The 13,164-nt window shown below is 44.4% G+C and overlaps 1 protein-coding gene across 6 annotated transcripts in view; it reads left to right on the plus strand.

The window, feature by feature from the left end:
• Positions 1-13,164, plus strand: part of STAB2 (stabilin 2) — a 134,289-nt gene that overhangs the window by 75,417 nt on the left and 45,708 nt on the right. For all 6 annotated transcript variants that reach the window (XR_006282895.1, XM_043519367.1, XM_038391817.2 and 3 more), the window contains 7 exons: positions 585-716; positions 3,093-3,221; positions 3,841-3,897; positions 5,429-5,524; positions 6,304-6,499; positions 8,482-8,577; positions 10,422-10,467. Coding sequence is in view for 5 of the 6 variants with exons in the window: in XM_043519367.1 (XP_043375302.1) it covers positions 585-716; positions 3,093-3,221; positions 3,841-3,897; positions 5,429-5,524; positions 6,304-6,499; positions 8,482-8,577; positions 10,422-10,467 (752 nt within the window). In the remaining variant the exon portion in view is untranslated. The remainder of the gene's footprint in view (positions 1-584; positions 717-3,092; positions 3,222-3,840; positions 3,898-5,428; positions 5,525-6,303; positions 6,500-8,481; positions 8,578-10,421; positions 10,468-13,164) is intronic.

A 13,164-nucleotide genomic window follows, 5' to 3' on the forward strand; every position in this document is an offset into this window, starting at 1 on the left:
TTTTATGTAAAATGAATTAGTTAAGATTGGGATGTAGCCCAACAATCAATCTTGCTAACTCTCCCCAAAATCCATCGGCCAGCCCTATGCATAAAAATATAGCAATTGCCGTAGTGGCTCAGACTACAATAGTTTGCTTCCACCAGTGGCCAATACCAGATGCTGAAGGAGAAAGTACAATAAACTTCATAATGCACAATATGGAATAACCTGCCCATGGGGAAGTTTCTTCCTAAACCCTGGTAGTCAGTAAGTGGCTTTGTCCCCAGCATAAGGGCCCATAACCTGTCTACATGTCTGTGCTCTATTAAAGAGACGAGGTAGAGGAGGTAATATCTTTGAATGCACCAACTTACCTATTATTTATTAAGATATTACCTCACCCACTGTGTGTCTCTAATATCCTGGGACCAACTAGGCTACAACACCACTGCGAACAATATACTGTGCTATGTAACTCATTGGGGGAATGGGAGAAATATTTCACCCAAACCATTTGCCGACTAAGCTGAACACTTAGTGAGGCCACTTTTGTTAAAACGTTGGCAGCATGTCACTGGCTTACCCCCCCCCATGTCTTGCAGGATGAGGACCAAATCCGATATCACATTGTGTTGGAGGAAAAGCTCTTGAAGAACGACATGCACAATGGCATGCACAGGGAGACCATGCTTGGGTTTTCCTATCAAGTGGGATTCTTTCTGCACAACGGCCAGGTGCTGCTGTCTGTGTTTAAATGTAGAAACACGTTTTCTTCACTACAGGAATGAAACTTCTATCTTAAATTGAAATGCAGGCAACAAGAGCTATTGACTCATCGTTGCCTTCTGACACCTTAATATTACAAGAGATCCCACTCAAACGTGCTGTTGAGTCTCCAGACAGTCTAGACGAGGGGTGGGCAAACTACAGCCCGCAGTCGGATCCAGCCCCTCAGGGACGTGGTGCTGGCCGCTTCCTGGAGAGGCACGGCGTGGGGCCAGGACAGGCATGCAGGGAGCCTTCCCTGGCCCTAGTGCACGTCGCTGCCACTCCGGAGCTGCTTTAGATAAGCGGTGCCAGGCCAGAGCCTGAACCCCTTCTTCACCCTGCCCCCCAACTCTCTGCCCTAAGCCCCCTGCATGCACCTTGCACCCCAACTCCCTGTCCTGAGCCCCCTGCTGCACCCTGCATCCCCGTGCACCCCAACCCCCTGCCCTGAGCCCCTTGCTGGACCCCGCACCCCTCCTGTACCCCAACTCTATGCCCTGAGCCCTGTCACACCCCACACCCCTCCTGCACCCCAACCCCCTTCCCTGAGCCCCCTCATACACTCCACCGCCCTCCTCTGCCCTAATCCCTTGCCCTGAGCCTGTTTCTGCACACTGCACCCCCTCCCACACCCTGCACTTCCTCCCACACCCCAACCCCCTACCCCGGCCCTGCATACAATTTCCTCCCCAGATGTGGCCCTTGGCCCAAAAAGTTTGCCCAACCCTGGTCTAGACAAAGCCTGCTTAATTCAAAATCACACTGGAAGGGACCTTTGACAGAATTTAAATTATGCTGTTCAGATTTAGCTTCTGATTTTACAAGACAATATAATGGTCTCACGCATCTGGTGGCTAGAGACCTGCATTAATCCTATTTCTAACAGCTTTTCTGGAGATTCTCTTTTAATTTTAAAAATAGTAATAATATTGATTTGTAGTTTTTATAACCCCTTTCATCCCAGGAGCTCAAAGCATTTTGCAGTATTAGTGAATTTACCCTCACAACACCCTTTCTGTTCATGAGGAACCTAAGGGACTGGACCTGCCCAAATCTGTTGCAAAGCCAGAAAAACAATCCAGACCTCCTTGCTCCTGGTCCTATTCTCTAGTCACAGTATATAGCTCTGTGGCAGTGTATGCACACTCCATCCCCTTCCAGGATGGATAGTGGGTGTGAGGACACTGAGGTTATTGTCTACCTGACTGTCTCGGACCTCACCACACTAAGGTCCAAGAGTCAAAGTGAAAACAGTGGTCCTTGGATCTGGGGCTGCGTGACCTAGTGACCAGCGTCAATACAGCAGCCCATGTGTTCAGGACAGCGTGACCTACTGACCAGCGTCAATACAGCAGCCCTTGTGTTCAGGACAACATGGCCTAGAGGCCAGAGTCAATACAGCAGCTTTTGTGTTCAGGGCATTGTGGCCTAGCAGCCAGACACAATACAACAGCCCTCAGATACAAGGCAGTGTGGCCTAGTGACGATAGTCAATAAAACAGCCCCCAGATGCAGGGCACTATGGCCTAGAGGCCATTACTCAAGGGGCCACCACCAGGGGGATGGTGGCCTGGGTAGTGGGGCACAGGCCCACCCAACTCCATTGGTCCCCAACCCAGGGCCCGATCTGCGGTGGAGTAGTCTGCCACTGGGTCAGCAGGGAATCCAACCAAAACACACAGACCTCGCATGGGTGGAAGATACCCCTCGCCCACCCTCCCTGGGTCACTTCCTACTATGCTTCCTAAAGCTGTAGTCCATGGGGTATCAGGGTCTCCAGACTCCTCAGCATGGGTAATTCCCATTGGCCACTGATCTCCAGTCTGGTTCTCAGGCTCTCCAGCTCCCGCAAGCAAGGGCTGTGATGGTTCCTCAGCTGGAGACGCCACCAAAGGTCCTCCCTCCTCGGTGCTCAGTCCGGTCTGAGCTGGGCCGCTCCCTTTTATACTGGCATAGCACTTGGAGCATGCTTAGGAGCGGGATTTCCTCCACCCATAGTGTGGTGTTAACCCCTTCCGGCCCAGGCCAGGGTACGTACACTCCGTCACAGGCCCCAGTTCAGCAAAGCACTCAGGTACATCAACGGGACACGAGCATGTGCATAAACCCAATCATGTTCTTAGTTGACTTGATGAATAGGGATGGTTTGAAGAATTGAAGATGTTATGCTGTTCCTTCTTTCTTCCATCACCACTCCAGAGCACTCTTTCGGTCTGCGACCTCCTTGGGCAATATTTTTTGTTAGAGCCCCCAGCTGAGTCTATTTCCTCTGTCAAGTCTGTACTACTGCTGTGCAGTTCAACTGATCTACTGTATTTTAACGGACGGCATTTCCTTTGCAGCTGTACATAAATGAAGCACCTATAAATTACACAAATATTGCAACTGACAAAGGAGTTATCCACGGACTGGGAAAAATTCTGGAAATCCAGAAGAACAGATGTGATATCAATGATACTGTGATTACAACTGTAAGTTATGTCTTGTTTGAGATTGGTGCTTTAAAATTTGTCATAGATGTTTGTACGAAAATATAACTAAGGCATATTGAACATACTGGATTGTACTGACCAGTCAAAAATGTTTGAATTTTCCACAACAAGACTCCTGCAGTAGCTTTGATAGAATATAAAAAGTACTTTGATTCTACACTCAGTATATTAACAGCCTGAATACAATAACAGCATCACAGCAGTAAGCCCACTGTCCCCACCAGATTTCAGTACATCAATATGGGCCCAAGTTAACCCACTGCTTTAATAAAACACTGATTGGGTTTTGTCCACTTTTGCCTAATGAAAATACCTTCCAATGTAAAAATAATCCAAAATATTTCATAAATATCATTTAACAATGTGATTAAAACTGCAATTAATCACGATTAATTTTTTTAATTGCAATTAATTTTTTGAGTTAACCACTTGAGTTAACTGCAATTAGTCGACAGCCCTAATGCTTAGTTTTCCAAAGTGATGATCTTTCACTGTTTTATATCTCCTGATTCCCCCAAGGGCTGGGAATAGAAACATAGGTTGAAGCTATCTGCAGTAGTGTAAACCTTTAACTGTGTACCCCTCTGTGTTTGCCAAGGAAAAGTGCAATCTGTGTTCATATCGATCACGCTGCCCTCCTGGAACTAAAGAATTTGTAAGTATTCTATAATTAACCGTAAGTGCACATCGTTTTTATCATCAACTCTGAATACAGAGAGAGATTTAATGGGCCAAGTTTATCCCAAGTGGAAACCCATTAATGTCAATGGAGTTACCTCAGTGAATTTGGTCTATTACATTTATTTAAATTATTCAGACCCAACAGCCCTTGAGTCCAGCTGAGCCATTATTGCCTCAGCTCCCCAGGAGGGTGGGACAAGGTAATTTAAAGACATCTTTATGCTCCCACAATCCCTGAGCCAGTTCAGGCCCTGGCGTACATTAGAGCATTCTCAAGACTGCTCTAAACAATGCCGGCTACAAAGCAAAGTGCTCTGGCCAGGGTCCCTCCCAGTCCCTACATTGGGTGGGAGACTGGGAATAGAAGAGAGCCCACTATACTGGTTCTGTGCCAGCTGTGGAATCGTCTATGCAAAAGAAAGCCTTACTGGGCAGCTTTGGGGCCCATTTGTGTCATGAGAGTGGAGCAAAGGGGCACATGATCTGTTGCTAGATGAGGGATTAATGTTATAGTGTGTTTTGAACATTTAATGAAAATTCTTTTTCTTTTCCATCTCCCAAATATCTGTTTCATAGACATTTCATTTTCAGGCCAGTGAGGATAGGTCAGTGGCAAGATAATATCCTCAGGAAGCCAAATAGTCACTAAGAGTTATATCATCCTTGGATTTTATTTATGGGCAGACTCCTCTTTAGGATTAAGTTAGAACTGGTTGATTTAAGGAATCTAGATTAAGTATGAGAAGATTTTGCTGTTTATGCCTTTTCTTATTATTATTAATTCATTTATTATTATTATTATTATTAAATAATAAGGGCAAATAATTATGTCAGTAATGTGATTACAAAAAAGTCTACATAATTACTGTAAACTTCCCTCCACTTTATTCAGATAATTGGTTAGCAAAGCCCAACTAAAATAGTGATGGACAAACCTCAAGAATTTTGGCACTTCAGTTCTAAAAAATACCCAGATGACTGGATGTTTATCTGAATTTGGGACTACAAAATTAGGCTGGCTGTCTTATGAGAACAGGCTTTCCCAAGATTTATAGCATTTCCTGCTTCTGTTCAGGCTGAGAATAATGTAAAAACAGCCATTTTCACAGTATTTTGGCACATCCTTTTTCAGAAAAAACTAGGAAGTGCAGAAAAGTACCAGAAAAGAAAAAGAAAGAAGTGAAAAAATTATATTTTTCAAATTTCTAAAAAGCTTCTGTTCAAATTTTAGACAAAGGTGACTAGTTTTAAATTGAAGTGGTTTGCCCAGTGGCACTTGGCTAAGTTAACTGTAAATTATTTAACTGATTATCTGTTTGCCTACTTTATTTTTGCATTGGAGAATATTTTCTTAGCATATGCTATGAACATATTTACCAATGGGGGCTGACTATTTACGGATGTACAGAGTATATTGTTTACTAAGTTGACACCGTTTTTAAATGTCTAAAAATAGTTGTGTGATATCAAACACTGAAGCAGTGGTCTTGCCAACTTTTGTGCAGCTAGGAGAGAAGAAATATTGCATCTATACTGAAAACTTTATGGGAAGGACATCCATTCATATTGGATGCCAGCCAAAGTGTATTAAAACTGTCATTGTAAGTATTATTATTCATTATTGTTATTTATGCGTTTTGTGGTGGCCCTTAGGAGCACCACTCATGGTCCAGGACCCTATTATGCCAGATGCTGTACAAACAGTACAAAAAGGCAGTCCCAGGTTTAATGACTTTCTGAGTAGGCCTCTTTATCAGAATAGCTTCCAGTTACGGTGAGTGATCAGAAGTTTAATAGGGCAGGTTGAAAAATTTTCATTGAAAGTTTTCTGTCAAAAAATGCTGTTTAGATTAAAACAAATTTTTTCACAAAAATAGAGATTTTAATTTAAAAATTGGAAAAAACAGTTTTGAAAATGGCAAGCCATCCAATTATGACATTTTCAGAACAGAAAGTAGTTCAACAGTGGGGGGCTACGCAGGGACAGAGAAGGGGAGCAGAGGTTAGAAAACAGTAACTCTTTGAAACTTCTTGCAATAGCAATCCCTACACCCTCTGCACTGTGGGGAGCCCAGGAGCCAGCTGCACTTGCCTCCCACTAGGGAGCAAGAGTCTGAAAAGGAAGCAGTCAGAGGTGGAGCCATGGCCCAGCCTTCTCCACATCAAGCCATAGAGCAGATCTGATGCACTGCACGGGGAAGTCATCTGCTCTATGGCTCACCTGCCCATGCATAAGAACCAGCCCCAGGAGAGATTGTGTTTCTCTAGGGAGATCTTTGGCACTTCTGCTGGAGTAGGGTGGCTCTGCACCATCCCCTACACAGGAAAGTGGCTTTAAAGCCCCTGTTCTAACCTTTTTTATGTTGTTTCTCCATTTCAGACCAGAGAATGCTGTGCAGGTTTCTTTGGTCAACAGTGCCAGCCCTGTCCAGGGAAAAGTGGAAATGCCTGCTTTGGAAATGGCATCTGCTTGGATGGTGTTAATGGCACAGGCGTGTGTGAATGTGAAGAGAGGTTTAATGGAACAGCCTGTGAGAAATGTATTGAAGGCAAATATGGTCGCAACTGTAATCAAGGTAATTAATGCCTTCAGACATCTTCTCAAATCTTGACAGGTGGAAAGTTGACCAGCCAAAAGTCTCTGAAATTAGTTCAGAATTCAGTGGCCGTATGATTCAGCTCTCTCAACTCCCTGCCTCGGATATACTCCCAATGCTCTAGGCCTTAATTATCTTCCCACTTACACTGGTGTAAATCAGGAATAACTCCACTGAAGTCACTGGAGTTACACCTGTGTAACAGTGGTGTAAGAGGGAGGGAAATCAGCCTCTCTTTACATGCAGACATTATGGGGGGGGGGACGGATAGCTCGGTGGTTTGAGCATTGGCCTGCTAAACCCAGTGTTGTGAGTTCAATCCTTGAGGGGGCCATTTGGGATCTGGGGCAAAAATTGGGGATTGGTCCTGCTTTGAGCAGGGGGTTGGATTGGAAGAGACCTCAGGAGGTCATCTAACCCTGGTATGCTATGAATTGCTATATAAAATGTAGTGAGAAAGAGAGGGGATATTTGCAAGCTCTTGGGGAAGACTATACCCAGTATTGCCAACACCAAGTATTCAAAAAGTGAGTCACAGACCAAAAAAAAAAAAAAAAATCATGACTGACTCTAGAAAATTGAGGGGAGTGTGTGTTTGTTCTTGAGCCCTTAGGTTACAAACAAGTCATATTTCTGAGTTTTTCTCTGCAGCCATGGGGGTTGGAAACTTACTTATTTTTAAATGAAAGCTGAGATTCTCTCAAGATTACTTTATTAACAGGATCTGGGGCTTTATGATAAACACCAAATACCGTGAGATTGAAATAAAGTTGCAAAGAGTTCACAACACTGTACGCCATATAGTTTCTTTTAAAATTAAGAAGTCTGACCTTAAGCCTTCCACTCAAAGAGGGGACAATCTCTTTCCCTCTGACCCATCTAGGTTCACCCCTTTATCCACAAAGCACTCTTGTCATTACTGTATTTCCACTACTAGCATCCTTAGGCCACGTGCTCACATTACACTGAGCCCATCTCATGCATGATACCACAACAGCTTCTTCTCTGACCCTACTGATGGTGTTTTCCCTCTGCTCTGCTTTTCACAGCACTTTTCTGCTCATTGACTCCACCTGCTGAGCCTGCATATCACTGCCTTGGTCTAGCAGCTAATGGCAAGACAGGATGTGTGTGTAATCTTCCCCTTAGTGCTCTTTTCACCTCTCATCTCAGTCATTTCCAGTTAAAAAGTCCTAACTGGAAACATTAACTTGACAGTGATACAATTATGCTTTTAAATTTGTCTGCTAAATGGCAAACAGACAAGCCGTGCACATTTCTCTAAATAGATTACTACTCACTAAGAGGGATTTTCAAAGGCAGGAAAGAGGAGTTAAGGCATGGGCTAGCTGCTCAAGTACATGCCAAGGGTCCTAGGTGGGCTTGTACAGCCCGTGCTGCTGCCCATGCTGTCGTGGCTTCACTGCTATATCTACCTGTGTGCTGCAGTCACACATCTGATTGCAGTGAAGACATACCCTTAGAGGAACCTTTTTGGGTAGGAGGGAAGAGTTTACAAGTAAGTTTACGGCAAAGGCATGTGCATTTTGCACTGAGGGAATGGGCTAAAATCAATGTAGAATCCATGCAAATCATTTTAAATCCATACCGGATCAAAGAAAATACTGACAGTATGTATGTAACATTCTGCCAGTCATGGGAAGCGGGAAACAGTCGAATGCTTGCATGTGTTGGTAGGACAGGATGGCCATAAATGAAGGAAAATATCCAGACCATTATCCATTGAGTCATTTATATTCTTCTGTGTATGAAAATATTATAGGCATCTCTACTAAATGTCTATATACTAGAGATATACAACTGAGTAAAGTACGTTAGAAAACAGAGTGTGTAGGGAGAGTGCATACAGGCAACCCATCTACTGTCTCAGTTGTTGCTCTGCTATGCACACTCTGTTAAACTACTTAAAATATGCAGTGTATTTACATCTGTACATTTAGAATGTGCTTGTGTCCATGGGAAATGCAGCAGTGGGATTGAGGGCGATGGCTCCTGTGAGTGCGACGTTGGCTGGAGAGGTGTAAAATGTGAAAGCGGTAAGTGTGCCTTCTCCCTTCTCTGATGAAGTTAGTTTGTGTTCTGAAATGCAGAGCAGCAGCAAGGAATACATCCCAATGCACTGCGTACTTAAGGGTCTCTCCCCCAATACTAGGTAACAAGCAGCCTCCCAAGGCTACAGAAAGGCAATGAGACCCTCAGCCTGACTGTGAAAGAAATGTCTTTGGAAAGCTTTCAGACCTGTGTGAAGGGATTAGCCATCAATAGTACTGGAGAATCATGCAACCCAATTTACAAGCTTCGCACTGAAATATATCCCTTTGCTTGCCTAACCTATTTCATCCAGGATCTTTTCAAAACGAAATTCCCGTTTGCTGTAAATTTGTACTATTTCCAGAGCAGAGTTGCTCTGCAGAGCTGTTCTCCTTCAACTCCTACAATAAATTGGCTTCAGCTATATAATATTACATATTGCTTTAGAATTATTTACTTGCAAGTAAATAAGAGTTATTTTTAATTAGTTGGTAGGGAAATAAGACCAGGGCCTAGAAGAGAATGCTGGAATTTTCAGAAGGGACCCAAAGAAGTTAGGCATCCAACTCCCCTAGAATTTCAATTGGATTTGAATAACTAATTCCCTTGGGCTCCTTTGCAAACCCCAGCCTGCATGCTTAACTGTGACCTCACATGCAACACAAATCATTGCATAGAAACCAAAATGGTAGATGCTATATAAAATTCACGTTAGATAAAATAAAAGTATCTTCAATAGCAAGGCACTGGACAAGACTTAAAGGAAACACAATAAATAATCATATATTCAACAAAATAAACGGGCACAGAAGGGACAAAAAACAGTGCCCAGAAGCTCCGGATGCAGATGCAATTCTCAGCTAAGGAAAAACATCAATATACTAATAGTGAAATACTCCTGTGCAGCAGCCAGCACAAGGTGTATGTGCCACTCAAGTCTCACTAACGCATTGTTTTGGGGGCTTAAATGGGCTTTAAGTGGTGCATAGCCCTTGTGCAGTCTCTCTGCACAGAGGTGAAGCCTACCCTAAGATAGTTAGAGGGGGGAGAAAAGCGATTTTAGGGGGAGATTTAAAATGGGAAAATGAAATGAGGTACAATGAGTTGGGATAATGAAGCCAATAGGTGAGGTTTTTGTAGGAGTGGGTGGGTGAGATTCTGTGGCCTGCGCTGTGCAGGAGGTCGGACTAGATGATCAGAATGGTCCCTTCTGACCTTAGTATCTATGAATCTATGAATAGCTGTATTTCACAGTTAGGCTTGACAAAATAGAAGAATTAAAAGAACAAGTACAGCTCTCTTCCCCATCTTAGATTAGCAGTGGAACTGCCTGAGGGAGGATGGGCCAAGTCAGCAGAACCGTGTAAAGATAAATCAGTATGCAAGTGTACTGTAACCCATAATTTACACTGTTTTGATGCCTTTGTGCACCTTTCCGTCATATTTCTGATAGCCTCACTTTTACTGCTTATGTAACAATTTGTCTTTATTTATTTTTTTTTAAACAAGTAAAATGACAGGATGAAATGCAACCCTAGTCAGGTGCATCATTTTCATCCCACGTATAGGATCCCAAAATAGGATGTCAGTGGTGCATAGCATACACATTGTGGTGACCTATGCACAGGGAAGACTTTCCCCCTTACTCACATTGGGCAGTCCCTTACTCCAAGCATTCCTGCAGACTTCTTTGGGCAATAAGGCATTACTGAGTGTAAGGATGATAGAAGCTAACCTTGCATAAGGAAAATGAAGGGGAAGAGTTTGAAACCACAGAAAGGGGTAAAGAAATGTATAGCTTTAGAATGTTGACTTGCAAGGGTATAAACATTCTTTTTGTCTCTTCCAGAAATCAAAGATGATGCCTGTAACAGCACGTGCCACACCAGTGCTAAGTATGTATGAAATCTGGCCACTTTGAGAGTCATTCATGTAGTATAAAGTGAACGTTCTTCGTTTTTATGTTCCATATTTACCCATAGTCTACACAGATTGTGAATATTCTCCTATTTTGTCTTGTTCAATAATTAGTTGTCCCAAGTTTAGATTACTTCCTAGGCTTCCCATTTTTAGCACAGGTTTGCAGCACTTTGGAAAGATAATATAGTAGTGACAGGCCAACCTTAAAATTTCAGTATCCACACATTAATAGAGTAAAGACATTTTCAAAGGAGCAGTCTCGACCAAAACCTAAGCAGTTAAGCCCAGATTTTTTAGAGGTACTTACACATTGCTTGGCTCAGTGTTGCAAGACCTAAGTCATTAGACAGCTACATCCTGTTTTCAGACATGATCTAGGCACTTGGGGGCTAGATTCGCAAGTGAACTTAGCACTGAGTGTCACCACGCCTAACTTTTAAGCAGCTAGAAAATCACTGGGATTCACAGAGCCTGAGTTGGGTGCTTGGCTCCCTATCCAACGAATGTGGAGAGACAGCTCTCTAAAAACGGGATTCACAAAGTCATCATCCTAGATGGCTCCCTGCCTAAGCTAGCCAATGGGAGATGCCACGGGATGTATGCTAAGCCCTGCCCATCTCAGTGCCTAAATCCAGGCTGGAGAGATACACCTCCCTCTGCTTGAGGTCCTCAGCTGCAAACCCTCTCTTGATGTTAGGTACCTCCGCTGGAGGCTCACCTCCCTCATAACTTTTAGCCCAGTGGTTAGGGTACTCACCTGGAACGTGTACGATCCACCCCTTCCCCCCACTTTTGATAGGGAGAAAAGATCTGAACAGGGCTCTGCCACCTCTCAGATGAGTGCCCTAACCATTGGGCTAAGGGGTATTTTGAGGTAGCACTCCTGCAGTCTCTCCTGTTGAGGCTGTGGATTAAATCATTTAAAAAGTCATTGGTGCTGGGAGACTGGATCCTGGGATTCCCAGTGGACCAACAGGCTACAGATTCATTCCCACACTTTCTCTCAGAGAGCCCTGCCTCAGAATAGTCCATAGCTCAGTGACCAGGGGACTCAACTGAGCACTGGTAGATCCCTGTTCAAATCCATTCTCCCCACTAAGGGGGACTTGAACCAGGGGTCTCCTACATCCCAGCTGAGTACCCTAACCACTGGGCTAAAAGTTACAAAGGATCACACACACACACACACACTTTTCTGTGAGCTTGCCTGCATGGCCTGATCAGGTATGCAATCTCTAAACATGCCTATAGGATTGGGCCCCACAGGCGAGTTAGGCAGAGGAGCACCTGTCTTGCCCTAGTTCATGAAGAACACAGGGGCTTAGGTGTCCAAAAACCCAGCAAAGGGCTGCAGAGACATAGGTACCTAAGGAACTTTTACTTCAGTGTAGGCACTGAACAAGTTTCAGTGCCTACAGGGTTAGCTGTCAGCTGAGCAAGGGTTTTGTGAACCTCAGTGGGTCCTGATTCTGGGATTTAGGCAGCTAAAGTAGCAGTTAGGCACCCAAGTCCTTTTGTGAATCTAGCCATTGGGAGTGTAAATCTTATGAAAGTCAATGGAGCTTGGGCTCCTGAGTGCCTAAGCCACTTTTGAAAATGGGACTTAGCTGTCTAAGGCTTTGTCTACGCTGGCAAGGGAAAGAAAGCATTTGTCATTCAGAGGTATTAAAAAAAACACAGCCCCCCTTCCCCCCCCAAAAGACAAAAGTTCTGCCGACGACAGGCGCCAGTGTGAACAGCACTTTGTCAGCAGGAGTGCTCTCCTGCCAACAATGCTAACGCTGCTCATTAGGAGTGGACGTTGTTAGTCGGCACTGCTAACAGCGGCTACGCTGCATGCCTTTTAGCGGCCCGGCAGTAACAGCACAGCCATGTTGCTAAAAGCTGCATAGTGTAGACATAGCCCATATCACTTAAGTCTTGCAATGACCCTGAGTGGAGCAATACCTAAATTCCTTTAGAAATCTGGGCTTTACTGTAAGAAATCCAGCCTGCCAGTATACACCCAGAGAGATGTTGGCTAAGTTATCTTAGACTTTCAGAGAGTAATTAAGATATTTTGGAAGTTCACCTCTTATGCGCTGATTGCTTATTATAAGACTATCAGGAAAACAGGAACAGAGAGCCCCAAACACCTACAATGATCTGATTTTTTTCTTTGCTGGCAACTCCATTTAAATATTTATCCCATCTGCTATTTATAGCTCTACTGTTTAATAAGACTTCGGGGCAAAGTTATACTAAGATCTGGATAGCAGAGTTTGACTCTAGTAGTCTATAACTACATAAAAAAAAGTTAGTGGATGCTCAGCACCCACCGGCAGCCTCACTGATCAGCTCCTCCCCTCCCCCCAAGTGCCTCCCACCCACCAAAGGCCCTGCCGATCAGCTCTTCCCCCTCCCTCCCAGCACCTACCTTCCCACCAGCAATCCACTGTTCAGCGGTATGCAGGAGGCACTGGGGGGAGGAGGAGGAGGGGCGGCGGCGGGGAGCACTTGGGAGAAGTGGGGAAACAGGGCAGGAAGGGGTGGGTGGGAAGAGGGTGGAAGGGGAGGCTGTGGGAGAAGGGGTGGCGTGGGGGCAGATCAGGGATTGAGAACCCCTGGGGAAAGGGGGAAGCTGGTGCCTGTGCCTCCATGTGTTGAATTTGAACTGATGTACTGAATTTCCA

Source organism: Dermochelys coriacea, chromosome 1 (genome assembly GCF_009764565.3).
Source record: "Dermochelys coriacea isolate rDerCor1 chromosome 1, rDerCor1.pri.v4, whole genome shotgun sequence".
NCBI lineage: Eukaryota > Metazoa > Chordata > Testudines > Dermochelyidae > Dermochelys > Dermochelys coriacea.